Source organism: Vanacampus margaritifer, chromosome 7 (genome assembly GCF_051991255.1).
Source record: "Vanacampus margaritifer isolate UIUO_Vmar chromosome 7, RoL_Vmar_1.0, whole genome shotgun sequence".
NCBI classification, from domain to species: Eukaryota; Metazoa; Chordata; class Actinopteri; order Syngnathiformes; family Syngnathidae; genus Vanacampus; species Vanacampus margaritifer.
The window spans coordinates 13999646-14021527 of record NC_135438.1 but is presented as its reverse complement, the minus strand read 5'-3'; the positions used below and the strand labels follow the sequence as shown (position 1 = coordinate 14021527).

General features: G+C 39.3%; 2 protein-coding genes and 1 non-coding gene across 4 annotated transcripts; 1 reads left to right on the top strand and 2 right to left on the bottom strand.

Annotated features, from left to right (window-relative positions):
* Positions 1-689: 689 nt before the first annotated feature.
* trnai-aau (transfer RNA isoleucine (anticodon AAU)) lies at positions 690-763 on the bottom strand. Its single transcript has one exon. It is a non-coding gene; the product is annotated as a tRNA-Ile (tRNA).
* A 1847-nt stretch (positions 764-2610) lies between these two features.
* Positions 2611-6794, bottom strand: LOC144055391 (uncharacterized). Its single transcript, XM_077571321.1, has 10 exons — positions 6741-6794; positions 6505-6549; positions 6244-6303; positions 5953-6018; positions 5827-5859; positions 5670-5735; positions 5472-5537; positions 4961-5023; positions 3426-4826; positions 2611-3257 (listed from the first exon to the last, which is right to left on the bottom strand). Exons 1-10 carry the CDS (start codon positions 6792-6794, stop codon positions 2688-2690), a joined length of 2424 nt encoding a protein of 807 aa, XP_077427447.1. The 3' UTR covers positions 2611-2687.
* Positions 6795-12020: 5226 nt separating this feature from the next.
* Positions 12021-21645, top strand: sparcl1 (SPARC-like 1). Of its 2 annotated transcripts, none has more exons than XM_077571405.1 (11): positions 12021-12190; positions 14124-14179; positions 14267-14320; positions 14389-15309; positions 16786-16879; positions 17243-17364; positions 18661-18781; positions 18866-19002; positions 19169-19317; positions 20321-20469; positions 20816-21645. In XM_077571405.1, exons 2-11 carry the CDS (start codon positions 14126-14128, stop codon positions 20842-20844), a joined length of 1830 nt encoding a protein of 609 aa, XP_077427531.1. In that variant the 5' UTR covers positions 12021-12190; positions 14124-14125; the 3' UTR covers positions 20845-21645. The 2 variants fall into 2 exon arrangements, with proteins under 2 accessions (XP_077427531.1, XP_077427532.1); XM_077571406.1 differs by lacking the exon at positions 12021-12190 and adding an exon at positions 13930-14039.
* The last annotated feature ends 237 nt before the right edge of the window (positions 21646-21882 follow it).

The window sequence follows — 21882 nt, the reverse complement described above, 5'->3', positions numbered from 1 at the left end:
CGTCTTCAAAAATGTTTGATCCAATGCACACGCTCATCCTCCTCTTTTTCTAATCAGTTAATTTACTTGCATAATTTAAAATGGAAAAAAAGACCCCAATATTTTGAGATGAACAAATATTCTAAATGTGATACAAAAACATTTATTAAATGCTTTACTTTAATGCATGTAATTATCATCCGCTGTCACGCTAAAGGATAATCTATGGTAAAAATTAACAGTGCGATTAATCTGCATTAATTCATGATTAATGCGATAATTTTTTGTAATTAATTAATCAATCAGTTAACGCTTTAACTTTGACAGCACTAATTTATGTATTTAGATGATATGAATTACCTCTATCTCTTATCTAATATGGTCTATATATGTCAACATCTCATACTTGTTTCAAAATTGACAAAAGAACAAATGCCATAAAAATATTGGATTACATTATGAATAAACAGTTTTAGAAGAAAAAAAACGGTTGAAGTAGAAAAACATTTTGAGCTTACATTAGCGCTGTGCTTTTATTGGTGACATAATTGATGCTGAGTAAAATACATTCAGTATTTAACTTTTAAATGCTGTAAAAGCGCGTTACACCTTGGATTTACATCGTTATGCTGTAAAACGAAATGATTTAAAACAAACAAAAAAAACGTAACGTCCAAAAACAAAATGCAAAAAGCAAAGCAAAAAAGCTTTGGCCCGTACGGGGATCGAACCCGCGACCTTGGCGTTATTAGCACCACGCTCTAACCAACTGAGCTAACCGGCCATGTCGACCCTTTGACTTATTTAAAATCTTATAGTTTGTAAGCTATGCACTAGACCGAAAACACTTGGGGTTTAACGAAAACGAGCTATTTGCCATTCTAGCAATTTTAGCATCCAAGACAAATATGTTTTTTCGGGTTGTAGTCATAACTTGCTAGCTAATTGCACGCTGTAGTGGTAAAAAAAAAAGGGTCTTGTAATAAAAAGAAATTCGCAATTGCGCAGGAAAGCCACTGAAGGCGCTCATGTACTGAGGGTTGACTAGAAGCCCAAGTGCACCACTGGGTTTCGCTTTAACTATGAAGATTGTAACCCTATGCATTATCTCTATTAATTCTTCTTCCCCCGTCCAGTGACATCTTAACCGTGGCACAAAAGACAGAACAGGCATGCTCTCTTGTCGTTGTTTGAGCACAAACTTATTCTTCCCTTTTAACCAACATACAGTGCGCTGAGTCTGAGAACAAGCTCCGCTGCTGCCATTCACTCTCTGGACCGACACCGCTCCCCTGTGCCAAAGTGTGGAACTGCGACACTATAGCCCCACCATACTGTTCTTAAATAACCAGGCTTGGCCTGTAACATCTAAAAAACAACAACAACAACAAAAGTAATACATAGCCTACATTGTTCTCAGTTTTTGCTCATGTTTAACAAAAAAAACTACTAACATGTATAATGTAGAAACAAATACTACAAAATATTATAATCGTGAAATCTTTATTCAATTATACCATACATATCTGAACACTGATGTGTTGTTTAAAAAAAAAAAAACATGCTTTAGAAAATTTTAACTAACAGCTAGTGATCATGTCAGTAACAACTAACACATTCAAATTGGTCATGAATGAAACAACGTGTTACTCTAACACGACCTCTTTCTTTAGTAATGCGTTATTTCCAAACTGATAATCAGATTAAAATTACTTAAATCACCAAGGAATATCGAAGTACTTCAATTGGCTGAAACAGGGATATATCAGCAAAAGGAACATTCATTATTCTCTGGTATGTTGGTATGTCATTAAGAAACTAAATGGAAATGACCAGGATGTCTCTAAACCAAACACACCCAACAGTCAGCGTTAAACACAAATAAAATAAACATGCAACACAAATACAAGGTCAAGTACCTTGCACACACAATCTAACAGGGCAACGCAAACAGCAAGTATACAATAACCATTAACGGCATTTACTATGTACAAAAGATTAGTTTTTTTTTCGTTAGGTGAATGTTGCTATTCTAATGGATCCTGAAAAGCTTGAATAACGTCATGATAGAGCGAGGGGCGATTGAGAGTGATGCAGTAATTTAAGTTACCGGTTACCTAGCAGCATTTCACATATTTCTGAAGATAAATTACTTTGTTCCAGAGTATGAATACATGCGAAGTACGTTCATACCACAATTCTTGTGTGTAATTGTTAAATTGAAGAAGTTAAGTGTGTTTGTTTGTTATTCTGTGTGCCAATTAAGTTACCATGCTATGCTAAGTTAGCATCTGCCTATATTGCCTAATGAGCGAGCTGGGCCTGGAACTAAATATTTTATTATATTTATTATAACAAATACAGTTTATTATACGATTAGACAAATCTTAACACAAGAGCCTGATAAAGGAATACTAAAGGAAAGAGACTGAAAAGCAGCACAAAACATTTTTTGTTTAAGGATAACACAAGCAAATACAAATTAAAAGATTTATTTTCATAAAACACACAAAATGCAGTAAACTGTATAGATACACTCTGCAGCCAGGTGAAGACAGGAGTACAAAATAATTTCAGTAAACAAACAGTAACATGATACCAATTTCAACATTCAGGTGTAGAAAAAATAGCTTATGAGACACCTAATACCACCAGACAGCTTCTTCAACAGTCTTGAAGTTAATGTGTGAAACGTGCTTTAGGTGAGGTCATCTTCTCCGCAGACGTAACTCCATGTCGTCTTCATCTGGCACCATAAGGTGGTCCACAGAGTAGTGAGCATCGTCGCCTATATCCTGGAAGAAATACTCCTCGCTCTCACAGCTCTCATCCCCGTCTTTACAGTCTGCACCTTTGCTTTGGCGCACCTCGTTGCTTTCAAGACTGTTGCTGTCTTTGGCCTCGTTGCTTTCACTGCTCTCGTGGCTGGTGCTGTCACTAGCCTTGCTGGTTTCACTGCTTTCCTGACTGGTGGTGCGACTGGATCCATTGCTTTCATTGCTAGCGGAGGAGTCATCATCCTCAGTGGTGTCGCTGGACTCACTGCTCTCGTGACTAGTGGAGTGACTACCTTGAGTGGTTCCGCTGCCTTCATGACTGCTGGTTTCATTGGATTCACTGCTGTCGTTACTTGTCATATCACTGCTAGTGCCGGTCTGAATGGTTTCTTCACTGGTGCTTTCACTGCTCTCGATCACACTTGCCAGCGAGGTCTTGACGTCGTAGTTTATTTGACTGACTTTGACTGCCTCATGGTTTTCACTGCTGGGGCTAATGGTCTCGTTACTATCTTCACTTGCACTCTGACTGCTCTTGTCTTCTTCGTTGCTTTCATGGCTTGTGCTGCCATGAGCGTCACTTGTTTCACTGCTTTCGCTACTGGTGCCATCGCTACCCTTATCGGCCTGACCGGCTTCCCCACCATCTCTTCCACTTTTGTAAATAACTTTATTAACCAATGGGGCTTTGATGGTATAACTTTTGTCATCGGTTTGAGTTGACCCAATGCTGGTGCTCTCGTTGGACTCGCTGCTGTCACTTTCGTTGCTCTCAGTACTGGTGGTGTCACTGGTCACGCTGGGCTGAGCTGTTTCTTGACTGGTGCTCTCACTGCTGTCAGTCACTTCACTTACTAGTGAGCTCTTGATGGCATAGATTGCTTCACTGACCTTAACCGTCTGAGGGGTTTCAGTACTGGGGCTGTTCGTGGCCTCGCTGGATTCAGTGCTCTCGCTGCTGTTGTCTTCCTCAGTGCTTTCTTGACTTGAGCTGTCATGAGTGCCACTTGTTTCACTGCTTTCGCTACTAGTGCTGTTGCTAGCTTTACTGGTCTCACTGCTTTCACTGCTGGTTTCATCACTTCCCTTGCCGGTCTGTCCAGATTCTCCAATGATACTCACACTTTTGTAAATGACTTTGTTCACCAATGGACTCTTGATGGTATAACTTTTGTCACTGGTTTGAATCGATACGTTGTTGTCCCTACTGGTGCTCTCATTGGACTCACTGCTATTACTGTCATGATCACTGATGTCACTGGTCGCACTTTCATTGCTCTCGGTACTGGTGGTGTCACTGGTCACGCTGGTCTGAACGGTTTCTTCACTGTTGCTTTCACTGCTGTCAATCACATCACTTCCCATTGAGCTCTTGATGGCATAACTGACTTCACTGACCTTAAACGTCTGCTGGATTTCACTACTGGGGCTGTTTGTGGACTTGGTGCTTTCATCACTGGCACTCTCGCTGCTGTTGTCTGCCTCCTTGCTTTCATGACTTGTACTGTCATGAGTGTCACTTGTTTCACTACTTTCACTACTGGTGTTGATGCTGGCTTCACTGGTCTCACTGCTTTCACTGCTGGTTCCGTCGCTACCCTTGATGGTCTGATCAGGTTCCCCATAGTTGCTCTCAATTTTGTAAATAACTTTTTCGACCAATGGGCTCTTGAATGTGTAACTTTTGCTGTCAGTTTGAATTGGTCCATTATTGTTACTTCCGGTGGTCTCAGTGGACTCGTCGCTGTCGCTATCGGTGGCCTCGCTCATGTTACTGCTCTCGGTGCTTTCACTCCTTGAGCCATCGACGCTCTGATTGGATTCATCACTGGTGCTGTCACTGCTGTCAGTCGTATCACTCGCCCCTTGGTCCTTGATGTCATGGCGTGTGCCAATGGCCTCATTACTTTCGCTACTGGTGCCCTCATCACTGTCAGCAGCATCAGCTGTGTTGCCAGTGATGCTGCCTGTGTCCCCTTCCTCACTAGTAGTGTCGCTGAGGTCTGCTGTGTGCTGCTGTGACTGACCAACAACCTGGTTGTCAGTACTCGCAGAAGCTGGATCCCAATTCTGAAGCAGAAAAAAACCCTTGTGTTACTTGAGCCATTTTAGGCAGTAGGTTTGATTCATAGCCACAAAAGAAGTGAAAATATTACATTCCAAATTATGCCTTCAATACATTAAGTCATAATAGAGTAAATCACCTTTTGGTACTGTTGGATGTAATACTGATAGGATGTTGGATCATAGGAACCTCCACTTTGAGCCTGAGGGAAATGAATAGAGGTATTTAATGATACACTTTACCATCTACAGAGACAGACACTTCCGACTGTGCCTCGACCCTGTCGTTGACGGATGCTCAAATTATCATTGAGTTCCCACTTTTTTGGCGGGTGCTTTATGACACGAAACCTAAAAAAAATACATGGGCTGAACAACGACTGAAGCAGGTTTTCGTCCGTCAATCCGGGTCAGTTCTTCTCGGTCCGTGTATTTTTTCAAGGCTTTGTGTCATAAAGAACTTGCTGAAAATGTTGGCGTCCGCCAAAAATGTGGGCATCCGTCCTTAGGCCAACGGAGGGACGGAAATACCCACCTCTAACCATCTACATCATCACTGACATGATTAAAAAGAAAGACTAGAAAATGCATCCCAAAATTGTACCAATAGCAGATAATCATAAAAAAATAATACGGAATTAAGTATATTACCTGCTGGTAGTAGTGGTACAAGTACTGCTGATAAGACTGTTGATCATATGAGCCTCCAGTTTGAGACTGAAAGAAGTTAGCAGAGTGAAACAGTTAATGATACACTTTATCATTACCATCAACATAATTATGTTGCATTTGTCCAAGGCTCATCTGTCATACTGTCAGCTATAGAGAAAAACGTTTTGAACAAATTACCTGCTGGGGGTACTGGTAGGGGTGATGCTGATTGAATTGTGGATCATAGGAACCTCCACTTTGAGGCTAAAATAAATGAACACATTTAAATTAATGACATTAGTTAACATCCCGTTCATTTGTGTAATGTTCATCATTGTCATCAAAAAACAAAAACACTCACTTGATGTTGGCGATTTTCTTCAGAGCTCTGAAACCCACAAAAGATGAGGGGGGAAAAAAAATCAAAATGATGCCTTTAGCAGCAGAAAATCATAATTCCGTCATGTGTCGATTAAAATACCTGCTGATGGTGCTGGTAGGGGTAAGGCTGATAGGATTGTGGATCATAGGAACCGCCGGTTTGAGACTGAAAGAAATTAACACAGACATTTAATGACACCCTTCCAAGCATCTGGTGCTGTCATTGAAAGTTCATTAGAGTAAGCCACATACACACATACACACTCACACAAAAAACACACAACAAATTTGAGTTTTTTTTTTAAACCCCAGATCTCTGAGACCTCCCAAAAGAAGAAAACATTGATTGTTGCAAATTGCAGTAAATCATAATTAAATCCAAGTAAATTACCTGCTGGTGGTAGGTGGAATGTTGATAGGATTGTGGAACATATGAACCTCCAGTTTGAGACTGAAAGAAATTAACCGGAGAGAATGAGACATTTAATGATACTCTTCAACATCAACGTCATTACTGTGGTGCATTCTTTGAAGATTTGTTGCTTGAAGTTGCAGATGCGTGCAGACAATATAATCACACCATTAGTCTAATGATATGCTGGATTTCTAACATTAAATGAAATTGAGAAAAAGAAAAGAAAAATGCACTCACTGATTCACTTGATTCACTTGACTCTGCGACGCCATTCAATGAAATCTGACAGATGAAGAAATAAAATGAATGTGTTTACACTGTCCGTGATTATTCGTGGGCTATTTAATTTATAGCACCACATGAGGTATATTTAAAACAGGTGTAGGACTGATGGAATTGTTTTTCTTTAATAATAAGCATTTCTTTAATAACAAGCATTGTACTGTACTTATTTTTCCAAAATATGTACTTACAGGTTTGGCAAATACAGCCCCAATAAGGCAAAATGTTAGTACGACGACCTTCATTCTGTAATACACATGTGCAATTCACATTACTATAAAGCTAAACCATACTCACACAGAGACAAAAGTAGTTCAGAAGTGAATATAATCATGATCATTAGATGACATTTGTATTATTATTGTCAGCAAAATCTAACGCTAAAAGCAGATGTTTGCATGCAAACTTAAAATACATGAATATGTTAATTCTATGTGAAGAAAAATGCAAGCACATTTAACTGAATGAAAAGAGACCAAATAAATATTCAATATTACCTGGGTAGAAGCAGTCAAAGCTTGATGGATAATCTTCTTTCAGTGAGACGCCAAGTGAGAAGCTGTCCGAGCTTTAGTTTATGTGACAGCGAGCAGGAGAAGCCAGCGCCTATTCTGAGCTGCAAGATCGTAGTTGGAGCATGCTGTAGGAAACCCCAACAGCTACTGTATATATGCAAACCAAATTATGCTTTAGTTACATCACTTCCTTCCGGATTTCTCTTCTATGGACACGCCAAGATATTTGTGCCAGAGAGTGAGCGCAAAACATTTTGGCGGGCTGGTGATGATTACACACACAAACCACAAACAAATACGCCACAAACACGCGCGCGTCCGCACTCATGCACAGACACACGCATTTTTTTTGGAAACAAAATCCAGTTCTTGCACTTCAAACCACGTGTCATAAACTATGGAGGAACATTATGTCAGCAAGCACATTTTTAGTAGTCCAGATGTGTGAACTAAAAAAATTGGTCCATAGACAGACAGAGACTGTAGATACAGTAGCTAAGTAGCTCGCTAGCTAGTAGATAGATAGATAGATAGATAGATAGATAGATAGATAGATAGATAGATAGATAGATAGATAGATAGATATAAAATGATATATCTAAAATTCAGACCTTGCCCCCCAGATGCACACTTCAATTTTGGTCAGACTCTGCCCCCTCACTTGTCATAGGCCTATATGAAATACAGATGCGCAAACTATAGGGTTTGTGTTCCTTTGGGGAGAAAAAAAACCCTCACCCACTCAGAGCGGAAGTGTGGCATGAACGAGGTTATACTTGTTTCCCTGTTAACTTACATTTTGACCACTTTCCCCCCAAACTGCCAACTGTCTATGCTGATGAAGTCCAGAAGACATTATAAATCCTTTATACTTACTACTGTATATTATAAGTTTTTTAGTCAAACTCACGTGCTGCCCTATTACCTTGTCTTTGTGACATAAATGTATATTGTAGCTTAACTGTATCTACAGGCTTCAGCACAGCCAACAAATTTCATCCATTTAATTCACTTTGTTTATTACGTGCGTAAATAACAACAGTAACAATGGAAATACATCATCGTTTGTGCATATGCACCAAACAACAGTTCATAGTACCCACCATTTTTGGAGTCCTTTGTGCAGAAGAGATCTCCTTGTCCTGCTAGTGACTCCATCGATTTGTTGGGGGACTGAGCTGAAAGGCAACGGCAATCTACATTCCTACCCTCACCTATGGGTACGAGCTGTGGTTCTTGACTGAAAGAACTAGATACAAGCAGCAAACATGATTTACCCCACAGTGTGTCCAGGCTGTCTCTTGGTTATAGGGTGAGAAGCTTGGTTATTCGGGAGGGGTTCAGGGAAGAGCCGCTGGTCTGCATTGAGAGGAGCCAGATGAGGTGGCTCGGGCATCTGATCAGGATGCGTCCAGGACACCTCTCAGGTGAGGTGAGGTCCATGTCCCACCGGGAGGAGGCCCTGGGGACGGGCCAGGATATGCTGGAGAGACTTTGTCTCCTGGCTGGCTTGGGTACACCTTCGAATTCCCCTAGAAGAGATGCACGAAGTGGCTGGGGAGAGGGACGTCTACATTTCCCTGCTAAAGCTGCTGCCATGTGACCCAACCTCGGATAAGCAGAAATAATGGATGAATAAAACCTTGACTTTTTGTAATCATGGTAAACCGTCAAATTGGTAATCAGCCTATTTAGTAGCACTAGAAAGTGTGTCCGAACTTTTGACTGGTAGTTTATACAAAATATAGGCCTACTGTAACTATGAACTGCAAAAATGCAAAAATACAGGTGCCTCAAGTACAATAGTATAACATATAGTAATTAAAAAAGTTTTTGGTAGTGCTTTTCTAGATAATTCCCTTTATTTTTCTAATGTGTCTGAGTTGTTTAGACCATTTAAAAATTAGTCTAAATCATAATTTTACAAAGTATTATGTAACACATTGTATTTTTTTTTAAGTTTAGAACCCCATCGTAGATGAAATATAGTTTTGTTACGATGTAACCATACCCTGTTTTTGGAACTTTGGGATTGGTCTGTGGAAATAAGATATGTACAGTAAGATACCTAAATAAAGAGATCATATTTCCTGTCTGAGGCTTTTAAAAGTTTCCTGTCTGTCCATATATGGTCTGTCTTTAAATAAAACTAAAGAATTCCTTGTTTAACCTCCTTGGAGTTTGGCTATGCACAAGAAACATGTAATTAGGCTGGGGATGTTCACTCAAGTCTGGAGCACTTTGCAAACCACAGCCGCCACTCGGTGTCCTGCTTTAGAAAGGGGCGTAGTGAGCCGAGGTTGATTGATGCTTGTTGTGGCACGCAGACATGCGGTTTACTATGTCTGTGTGTTCGCAGTGCGGTTCTGTGAAGTTGTGTGATGCGTTGACCTTCACAGTCAAGTCTGGATTTACGCAAGGGAAATAACTTGATGCAAGTGAACATTTGTCACAAATGTGACTTTCTTTATATCACCTGGTGGTTTTCAGAGAATGAATTAGAAAACTGCAGAACTCTTGCATTCCAACTAAGGAATCAATATATAAATGATTGCTAAAGTAATGCTAGCACTCTGAACAGGAAAGGGAGAACAAACCTCAGGTACCGAAACCATCTTGGGTGCAATATGGGTCTAAGTCAGTTGAGCTTTTGCAGTGAGAAAATTTAATAAATTCACGAATTTGGAAGAATATGTTAGGAATTGGATTTATCCAATAGTGTATCTTTTACAACTGCACTTGAAGTATACTCACGTTTATCACGGTAAATAAGTAAAAACCCATACAAGCATAGGGAGAACATACAAACGCCACACAGGAAGGCGAGAGCTGTCATTCGAACCTTAGACAGATGTGCTAACCGCAAGTCACTGTCCTGCCCAACAAGGGGCCAAAACAAATTTGCCAGCTTCTATTTTAAACCGTCTGTAAACAAGTTCTAAGAAGTTACAGTTGCACAATTTGGTTTCTTGCCTTGTAAAAGGCAAGGGACAGTTTTTTTTTTTTAATGACTTTCACAAACTACTGTTTTTACATTATACTGTTGGTCTTATGGCCTATGACAGTGGTGCCTTTTTAATGAGTGAAGGCTAAGACAATGGTGATTTTTAACTACTACAATGGCGCATTAAGGCCACATTGAGGGGGCGTAATATTCCGAGAAAGATTTGGGACATTATAAAGTGGTAAATTTGTGGAAAAAATACTAATACATTTACGAGAAAAAAACTCTGAAACGTGTGACATGTAGCGTAGCTATAGTCTGGACAGTGTTGCCTTTTGTACACCAGTGGCTATATAACGCTAAAATTCGTTGTTGGTTAATAGAACAATCTTTAAAAAATGAAAACGCAGGATGGAGACATATTTCTAAACTTTACTCGTTACACACGGCAAGCTACAGCAACAACACTTCCTGACCCACTATCAGCTGACTAACACTAACCAATCAGAAGCTTGCAGACGTTAGGTAAACGCAAGTGAATGACTGAGAACAACAGATTCAACACATCAATTTAGCAACTTGTATCTAACGCTTCAAAGTGCGTGTGCTTAATATGATATGGTTAATATCTGCTAAAGCAATCACTCTCTCCTTATTTGAAAACCAGACCGAAAAGTATTGGCACAACCACAGAGTACGCTGTATTTCTTGCAAATTTCTGATTTTTTTTCTTGCAAATCTGCAAGTTTTTTCCTCGCAAATTTGCCACATTATGATGTGACAAATCTGCACGTTTTTTTCTCGTAAATTTGTGTGTGGGTTTTCTCGCAAATTTGCCACTTTGTAATGCCGCTAATATGAGTTTTTTTCTTGTAAAGTTGAGTTTTTTCACAGAATATAAAAAAAACAACATATACGTGGCCGTTCTACAGTTGAGTACTGGGAAAAAATGCAAGCTTAGTTGGTTTAATATGTTTCTTTTCTTTCATGTGGCATGGTTGTAAAAAGGTGGAATATAGCTTCAGGACACCCTGCTTGGCAAGCCATGGTTGTGGTGCCCTTTTCTTGAGCCAGGATTCAGCAAAAATGTTGAATGTGGGCCCAGGAGCCTCAATTTGACCTCACAGTTGGACTGTTCAGTGACATGCAGTTTTCAGTCACTTCAACTGATTTCTTGATATCTTTGGCACTAGCAGGAAACAAAAGGATCATTTTGACCTCAGTTTCTGTTTCTGATCATTTCAACAGCCTCATAGCTGGTCAATTTCATGTTTTGGGGCAATCCTAGAGGTGTATTTTCGGAGCGTACAATGTCCAGTAAAATGTGCTCTCTGCAGTGAAGCCATTCTTAAAAGAGCAGTGGGCAGCTTTGCACTGCCTCGGTAACCAAACCCAGACCTTGTGTCAGCACCTTGGTCAAGGGAAATGGCCAGAAATTAACTTACATGTTTTTGGAATATGACAGCAGGCTGGGTCACTGCGAGAAAATCCACAGAAGCGTGGATACTACATGGAAACTCCACAGCAAAAGGCCAAAAAGTCAGGTGTTAAGAGCAGATGGAGAGCTGGAATTGAACCAACCACTCTGCCACCATGCTTGCCATGTTGTGAAAAAGTTGAAATGTACTCCCTGTCGTGGTCACTGATTTACTTTCAAGTCTTTTTTTTTGGAGGCCAAAAGCCTTGAAAAAAAAAATCTAACTTGTGGAATCCCAATTTACGTGCCCCAGAAAGTCCCGTATTTCATTTTCTGTCCAATACTGGTCTTGTCTGCTTCTCCCCGTTGTAATATTCTGGGTTTGAATCCCATCCTGAGACTTCCATTGTGGAGTTTGTTTACAGGAGAATAAGTGTGAATAGTTTTTTGCCTTTATCTGCGCTGTGATCGACTGGCTACCAGCCCAGTTTGAACCCATCTGTTGCTCAAAGTCATCCTAATATGTAAATGTAGAAAATGGACGGATGGTGCACAGTATTAAAGTCTTTCTTTCCCCTGAGCCCCCAACCCATTTGCTATCAAAGTATTGGCGCGACTGACCCATTGTGTGTGAGGTGTGTGTGTGCAGTGTTTGTAAAGTATGATCCCCGTCTGGAATACAAAAGAGCTTCTTCCCAAGTTGAGCAGAGGCACATCCTAATGCTTGCGCAGAATTCCCCTTCTTCTTCAAGCAACTTACCTCAGGTATTATTTCCTTATGCGCGGGTGTTTTATGCTCACATTAAAAAAATTGTGAATTTATGCTGTCTGATTAGTTCCCATTTGTTGTAGCAGCTGCTGGTATGCTCGTACTGAGGCCTCTTTTATCCGAGGTTGAGTGTTTATTGCTTTATTCTGATACTTGGGATTTATGTGTATCACTAATATGTTATGAATGCTGCTGTTATATGAGCTACAATCAAACGTCTAGACTCATCTGTAAAAAATATGCATGTTGATATACGCATGTGTCTCAGATTGAGTCAAGTGTGTACTAGTCACACGATGAAGAACCCTTTAGCATTTTATTCATGCTATTTATGTAGCCCATATATCAATGTGGCAGACGTTCCCTCAGAGACACTTGAGTATAATTGCAGCTTGACAAATGCACATTTATCACCAGTCAATCAGGTTGAAAGATTCTGTCAACTTAATAATGCCACAAATGAAAATTCTAAATTACACTGTCTGTCTAGACTAGAGGTTGGCAAAGTATGGTTAAGTAAGTAGTATTTGTTGTGTCAATTTCTTCATAAAATTGATGAATTATAACACATTTATTCATTTTAAATGATTAATCTCATTGAATAATTGGCTAATTTGTTTATTGTAAATAATTGAAAACTAATGTGAGTAAAAACTCTTTACATATACATTTAAAATGCATTTTATTAAGTAATTCTAAGTAAGTATTTAATTATTGTAAAAAAAACATAAAATACAAAAAATCTTAGTAAAATAAATAATTTTAATCGCTCGTGTTGTGACGAAACCACCTATGTCAAAATTTGGTGAATTTTTCTTTTCTCACAAATTTAGACTACTGGTTTGTACCCATACATGCTTGTTTTAATTTTTAAAAACACATTATTGACCAATTAAGCAGATGCAACAATCAACAAACCTGAAAAGCGAATAATGTCATTTTATTAAATAACACTGTAGTTGATAAAATTGTATACTTTTTTTATGTTAAATTATTTTGTATTGATCTTTCTCATGAATTGGCTTAGTGGTTTATTTGAAATAATAAAACAAAATTATATTAGTTAAGATAAACAACTTTATATTTACATTTTAAATTCATTTAGGTAAATAATTGATTAATTAATTATTCATTCTAAATAATTTAAACAGAATGCTAAATCATGATTTCCTTATTAAAATTAATATTTTACACAGCTTACTTGTATTTATATTTTTTAAAACTAATTAAATTTTCTATGGATGTTTTGGCCCATATTTTCATTTTAAAAATTACATTTAGCCACTGAGCACAAAATTTGGTCCCCACACTCAAACCTACTTTATCAAAGTTTCCCCTGAAAGCATCTTCAATTTAACTGTACTAATCAAAATTTTGAATACAGTTCCCATTATAGTGTACACAATATGCATTACAAGCATGAAAAAACTATGACTTATAGAAATATGAATTGCAATGCTGCAGTCAGGACTGTGACTGTAAACTGTCATGTTAAAAAATCATATTCTTATTCAATATTTGTACACATCACAGCCAAGTCTGGAGTTGATATGCATGGGTTAACCGGACCAAACCAGAGCACTTTGGTTCCCATGAACAGACCCGCGAATGTCTGCTTTGCTTCCGCTCTGCAACAACAACAAAAAGCGACTGTGGACTTAGTCTGCTTTTTTTCCAGTCTAGTAGCTGCTTCGTGCTTACTTTAGCTTTGCAAGTGACTTGAGGTGAAGCCGAGGCTTGCTACCATGATGATGGGGGACGGACGGCTTTGCACATAAATCAAATGTGTGGAAGTCAAAATATTTGTGGCAGTTTTGAAATGCGTCTATACGGATTATTGCTTAGGTTTGTCCTTAAAGCATTTGCTTGTCTGTCTGTCTGTAGTGATTGATAGAAATGTACATTCTTTATTTGTGTTTGTTGTTCCAGGCATGAGGGCCTGCATAGTTTTTATTTGCCTACTGGCTGCAGCATTCCCTTTATCTGTGAGTAGAGATGTCAGTAATGCAGACTATTTAATGAAGCTTTCAAATACACATGCATAAAATATTCACATTTCTAATTCCATATAGGTAGAAAATAATCGTCATGGAAAACATAGAACTTCACACAAGGCCAAAGAAAAGGTAACACCGACTCTCTTTTGTAAAAGGCCTTATTTAAAATTGTATTTTTTTTTTCTTGCCCAATTCAGGACATTGTCATTGAGGAGGCCAATAAGGCTCAAGTCTTCCCCACTTTAGTGGCTGTCGAAGCCAGTAACCAGGAGCAGGAAGATGGGGAAGCGAGCGCAGAAGACAACACTTTGGCTGTGAAAAAGAACGGTGAATTTGAGATGGCCAAGGATAAAAGCGAGGCGGTCCTGCTGAGTGAGGACGCACTGGTGGACCTTCTCAAGAAGGAAGCAGCGGAAGAGGAAGAAGCAGAAAGAGAAGAGATGGATGAAGAATTGAATGCAGGTGTAAATGAAGAAGAGGTCAGTCAAAAGGAAGAAGTGCGGGAGGAGAAAATGATAATGACACATAATGAGCGGGTTAAAAATGAGAGTGCTGAGGGAGGGGAAAAGTTGGTGAAAGAAAGCAAACAAGATGAGGAAGAATCTGTAGGTGAAGAACATGTTGCTTTTTTGGAAGAATCTGAAGGTAGCACAGAGTCCAAGATATTGTCCAGTTTTGACTACGCTGGCGATAGTGCAATTGTGCCACCTCTGCGGCCAATTGTGGACAAAGACCACACCGATGACATAAAGTCCGTTTCGACATCAGATGTCAATGACGATAAATTTGGCGGCGGCGTCATAGATGACGATGTGTTGCGAAACACCAAAAGAACAGAACATCAAGGAGCGGCAAGTCAGGATCAAAATCAAGACAACAAAGCCTCAGAGACACATCTGGCTGTAAAGGATGAGGAGAAAAGTCATGTTGAGAGTGGAGATCATGCCAGTGGACAGACAAGGAGACCAAAGAAGAGCCAAAGAACAAGGAAGCACTCGCCGCAAAGGGAGGAAAAACAAGATAAACAGGAGCGGAGCCAAGAGGCGCCTCAAGAGGTGGGAGGAGGACACAATAACAGCACAGTCCACAAGGCAAAGAGGAGAAGAGCAGGACAGTGGGTATGGCACACAAACAGAACCTCCAAAGTTCAACATTTCGGTGACACTCATGTCAAAATAAATACATATTGTAAAGTCAATTGATTCATTCTGGGCTCAAAATGTCACTGCACTCACAAAATCTTTAACTCCCTGGTGCTCGAGAGCCGCTGTCCCGCCTGTTTTCTATGTCTCCCTCCTCCAACACAGCTAATTCATATTATCCACTCGTCAGCAAGCTCTGTAGAAGCCTGATAACGATCCTGTTCATCAAATCAGGTGTGTTGGTGGAGGGAGACATGGAAGACAGGCAGGACAGTGGCTCTCAAGGACCAGGGTTTCCTACCCCTGCTCTAAGGCCATATATCAACTAACACTTTCTCATTAATAACCCTCATAGCAGTAATTCTCAAAAGTGAGGTAAGAGTACCAATCGGGCTCCCTTGTCTGGTATTTGAAAGAATCACTGGATAAAATGGTAAAATTATACCTCTTGTTACAGTGACGTCAACGTAAAAAGAAATACAATACAGTACATTTTGTTTAATACAATTCAGTTGTGTTTAACTTTGAAGTACAGATTGTTTTCAAACATTTGCACGGTAAGATTGGTATTTAAAAATATTTACAGTATTTAAGTCAAATACAGTGTACCCCCGCACACCTTTGGTTTGGCACCCATAGATTTACAGATTTTTTTTGTGTGGGACGAGGGACACCACCGTTTTATTTCTTTTTTTTCTTCTTTTTTTTGTGGTAAACACATGTTGGAGGTGTTGTCTGAAGATTTTGGGCTATTCACAGACCACCTGGAACCTAATCCCTGCACATGACGAGGGTCTACTGTATTTTTAATTTTTTTTAATTAGCGCAGTCTTAATGTTCAAACTTTGGCCATATACTAATATTGCTAGAATCTTTTTCTATATCACAGTAAATTCAATTTGCCATCTCTGACACCTTTTATGTAGTGGCATGATCCATGCTGAAAGAAAAACACTCCTCTTGTTGCTCACTGAACAGCTGAACAGCTCTCATGAGATTTGATGACATCTCGCATGACAGAAATGTTGATTTTGTTTCATTCTTTTTTAACTTGTGCTTTGTTTGACTTTAAATGCATTTTCTCCTAGACAATTTAGTTTGAACTCCTAAGCGTGCAATGTTTGTAACTTTCAAATGTGATCCCACTGCACAGTGTGTTAATATAAAGTGAATACAGTATAGTGCAATCTAGTTTTAGTGGCTCATCGGTAGACTTGTGCAAGCCTTTACCAATCACCATAGTGGTAGTCATGTATTTAATTTAGAGCTTTTCTGCTGCCCTCAAGTGGCGAATAAGGTTATTACATGTGTCCGTCAAGGAGCTGCTGAAGTAAAAGGAAATTGTTTGCTTTTCCTGCACTAAATCTGATGTAGTTAGAAGCAGATTAAACATTTACAGATGTATAGGTTGTTTTCATGCGTTTGAATAATTCCCTACATTTCATCCTACAGGGCCCTTTAGTAGGCGTGAACCCAGTGCAGATAAGGGCCAAAGTGGATCTCTACCCGAGTGCCAGGTTCTCGCCTCCCCCAGAAGCGCCTCCTGGTTGGTGTCTGCCTAATACAGCAGCATTCTCTACATTGATTCTATCACTATACCAACAGTCTCGCAATCTGCTGACTGGCGAATTTAACGAATACTTCAGCATGAGCGGAGCCATTCTTGCTTCATGGCTGCAAGCAAAACACGACTCTGCCAGCTTAAGGAGTGAATGCAGAAAGATCAGGTGGAATTTAGTCACTGTACAAACTTGAAGGCAGATGGAATGCAAAGGATGGTGTATTGTGGTTTTAGCTGAAATGAAGCAAACCAGTCATGGAGTGACGTCACTCATGTTGAGGTGTATTTATGGTAAATGGACTGCTTTTTATGTAAGTATGATTTTTTAATGATTTTTTTTTGTTTCAGATCCATGCGATAACTTCCGCTGCAAACGTGGAAAAATATGCAAACTGGATGAGAATAATAAACCAAACTGTGTATGCCAGGAACCCTCAGAATGTCCCTTTAGCTTGAATGAGTTTGATCATGTAAGTCTGAACTAAAATACAGTAACTATTTATGTTTGTTTGCCCAACCATACTACGTAGTATGAGCAGCAATTTATTGAGTTGACAATATGAGCTTCGATAAAAATGAGGAGACAGAAAATAGCAATATTTTGAGGGAGGTTAATTGTACACCAAATGGCTAAAGAGAAATTCTCTCCATTTTTTTAATAGCATAGAGCAGTGGTTCTCAACCCTGGTCCTTAAGTACCCCTATCCAGCCTGTTTTCAATGTTTCCCACAAGCAACACATGTGTTTCAAAAGATCAGCAAACTCTGCGTGAAGCCTGATAACGATCTTCAGCTGTGTTGGCTGGGGAGGCATGGAAAACAAGTATGACCTTGTCACATGTACGCAAAAAATAAAAACATTCACACAAAGTGTGGATGGACGATTTAGTAGTTTTTAAGTTTCAGTCTACCCAACATGGTTGTTTTTAATCATATGAGAGGAATGGAACAAACTATGCAGAAAGACCTGAGCTGAGATTTGAACCATCTTGACTGTAAGGCAGACATGCTAACCGCTAGCATCCCATGTTGCCAAATGAGATAACACAGATTTTGTTGTCACAAAAGTTTGAACAGTTTTAGGGTGTTTGATGCCGCCTTGTTTGACATCTGAAAATAACATTGTTTTGTTTTTTTACTTGCTGTAATTTTTTAGATTTTTGTCTCCGTTTGTTTACAAAGGGGTTAATAATACACAAGTTATGACATTGGTATTCTCTCTATGCTACAACTATGATGAGGCTGTATGTGTCTTTTCAAGTGTATTCTTTCACTTTTAATGCAATATCATGAAAGAGCTCGTCACAGAAGGCCTGCTATAGGCAAATCATGTTTCATGTGAAAATCAAGCAAACGTTCAGAAAATTAGGCAATATTAGCAGTAAACAAATGCAAAAACAGGTGACATCAAAACACAACCACTACTTCTAATAAAACTAAAGTACATTTCATAAACTGTCGAAGCGCATCAGTCAATTGTCATAAATATCGATCACAAAAACTAAAACCAATTAAAAGAATGGGATGGCATTTCAGACTCAGCAGTCACAAATAATTCATAAACCATTAAAATATCGTTGCCGCTCAAATTATTGCTTGGTTTGCCAGAGCAATATATTCAGCCTTCTTAAAAAATAAATAAATAAATAAATAAATAAATAAATAAATAAATATATATATATATATATATATATATACAATCAAAACAATACCTTTCATCTTCATACCTTAATCTGATAAAGAAGACCACTGTCTGTATTGCTGAAGGTGTGTGGGACAGACAACAAAACATACAACACCTCATGTGAACTCTTCGCCACTAAATGCAATCTGGAAGGCACCAAGAAAGGACACCGACTTCATCTGGACTACACAGGACCATGCAAATGTGAGCGCGCGTGAACATTTCACGTAAAGACTGATGCATGAAAAATTTATATGACCTTGCGTTTTCTCCTTCTTTCTTGCTTAGTGATACCTCCATGTATGGACAGCGAGCTGGTCCAGTTCCCACTGCGAATGAGGGACTGGCTGAAAAATGTGCTGCTGCAGCTTTATGAACACGACTCCATGTCCCCCGGCTACCTCACTGCCAAACAACGATTCAGGGTGCGTTAAACTTATTGCTGCAATTTTACAAAACCTTTACGAACTTTGATCTTGCATCTTCTGTCCCTCTCGTTCTCTGTCAATAGAAAACAATTTGGCATACATCACAATCGGAAAAAAACAACTATATGCAAGGTACATGAAGTTGTTCGGTTTGTGTTCATAGGTGAAGAAAATATTTGAGAGCGAGCGACGTCTTCATGCTGGTAATCACTCTGCCGACCTACTGGCTCAAGACTTTGAGAAGAACTACAACATGTACATCTACCCAGTGCACTGGCAATTTGCTCAACTGGACCAGCACCCCTCTGATAGGTCCGTTTTACTGCACTGATTGACACTAGCTCTGGCAAAGGCCAAAATGGGAATTTTCAAATGTTGTTTGTTTCATTTGATTTCCGCATAATCATTTGCATTCAGTCGACTTTTAGGATATTCTATTCAGATTTCAAATACATTTAACTGTATGTAATCTAAGTAAGCTAAACTAACTTTTGAGGAGCTAAATAATATACAATATATCTACAGTTCTTTGCAAAAGTATTACCTGCCCTGAATTTTTTGACCTTCCTCCATTTCAGGCTTCAAACATAAAATTTTATTGATAAAATTATTTTTTTTTGTGAGGAATCAACAACAAGTTGGTCACAATTGTGACGTGGAACAAAATTTATATGACATTTTAAACTCTTTTTCAGATAAATAACTGAAAAGTAGGGCGTGCAAAATTATTCACCCCCTTTTCTCTCAGTGCAGCCAATTGACTCCAGAAGTTGTCCAGAAATTTCTGATTGATCCAAAATACTTACACAAGGCATTGTGCATATGGCTCACTCTTGTAAGGTTCTTTAAGGTTCTTGTGTGGGTTTACACTCACAATGTTTCTTACTTACAGTACTTGCTCCCACTATTAGGGTAACTGAAGACCCTAATTTAGTAAATTTGGCAAAGTGAGCGACGCAACTGTGAACCCTTGGGGTGTCACACCGGTTTAGGTAATTTTGTGGACCAGCACACTCGGGTGGCTCTGGCAGTGGTTATACTGTGCCACTGTGGGTGTGAACACAGTGACTCACATGGAGACATCTCTACGTATACGGAATGCGTAATCGCATCGACCCGTGCATTGTCACTGCTTTTGGCCCGTGTGGCAACAGTGTGACCAGGTACCCTTATTAAATACAAAATGAGCTAATGATGACCGCAGGTATAAGTTTATACCAACTTTCTGCTAAAAAAATGGTGCATGTCAATGGACTCACCCTCATTGCCCCAGAATGCCGCGCTTGATGATTTGATGTTGCTTTCTCTTGTGCAGAGTCTTGTCCCACTCAGAACTGGCGCCGCTGCGGGTCCCGCTGGTACCCATGGAGCACTGCACCTCTCGCTTCTTTCAGGAGTGCGATGCCGACAAGGACAAGCAGGTGTCCCTTACAGAGTGGACTTCCTGTTTTGGCATCAAGAATAGTAAGATCATACACACACACAGACACCATGTTCATAAAGAAGGTCATTGAAAGGGGACGATGGTTAGCTCCGGTTCGATTTCCGGACTGTGCGGTCCTTTCCTGCAGATTATTCCCTCTCTCACCCCTTTCCTATCAACTCTTCAGCTGTCCTGTCAATTAAAGGCTAAAAAAAACACATTGAAACTACATGTTGACTTGTGCTTGTTTGGCTCTGCATCAGGAGTTATTTATTACTCTGTACTGATTAATTGTAATCCATTATTGTTTGAAATGTCTACTGAGGACTAAATAAATGTTATTTGTAAATGTAAAAGACATTAATGCCAAGAATGTTGTCTCCACAGATGATATCGACGTCAACCTTCTCTTCTAAGCTCACTTTGTAGCTCACCAGCAGATGGCACGACATGACGGGGCCCCTGAGTTGTACTATCTATATGAACACAATTTTCGAAACACACCTTTTAACCAAGCAATTAGTTAATCAAGGGTTGGGCTAGACATTTTAATTTCCCTTTAATTATAATATTTCACTTTATTTACTTTAATGCAAGGATGTGCGGTCAGGGTAGGCAAGTAAGGCAGTGACGCCCCCTGCTGGCCGTTCTCTGCATGTGAAGAGTTTAAAAACAACAACAACCTTATAATGATTACATTAAATTATGTTTCATTTTTAAAATATCCGACTCCAGAGGAGTTGTGCCTCGACAGCCATGAGCCTCACCGCATGTCACTGATTAAATGAATACATTTTGGACACATCGAGGCTTTCAACTGTGGGCGAAGTTTGGGAAATTCCATTTCCTGTTCCATCATGACTGTACTTTAGTACAGAACTGAGACTTACTTCTTGTGTATGTAATGACCTGACATCCTAATACATTAAATCTGAGAACCACATACTTTTTTTTCTACATTTGATAGTATTCTATATTTTAGATGCTGTTGCTAGGATGCCATTTTTTAAAGGTTAGAATTAAATCGTTATTTGTTCTTTCTAAGCTGGGTAAACATTTAGTGGAGAATGTGTTGCACGGTACATTATAGTAGCAGGCTTCATACTGGCTGTTGAATATCGTTTTGCGGCGTCAAGTAGATTGGAAAATTGTTACTTACCTTACCTAGAATGTGTTTGTGTTTGCACAGTGTATCATTAAAAGATGAATGGAAGGCATATTGTGTTTTTGCATCATGTTGGTGGATCCCTGTTAACTCCCATACAGATATAAAAGGTCCAAATGATTGCAGTGACATCCAGTGCTTAACATTGATTGTTCCGAGAGCAATTGCCCAATCTGCTTCAGACAATATAAGCAGAGAAAGGAAATCATTGCAAAGCACTGATAAAGAATGTCTTGGCTGTTGTGCGTCATATCTTTACTATGAAGTGGTTTGTCCTCAAGACCTGCTG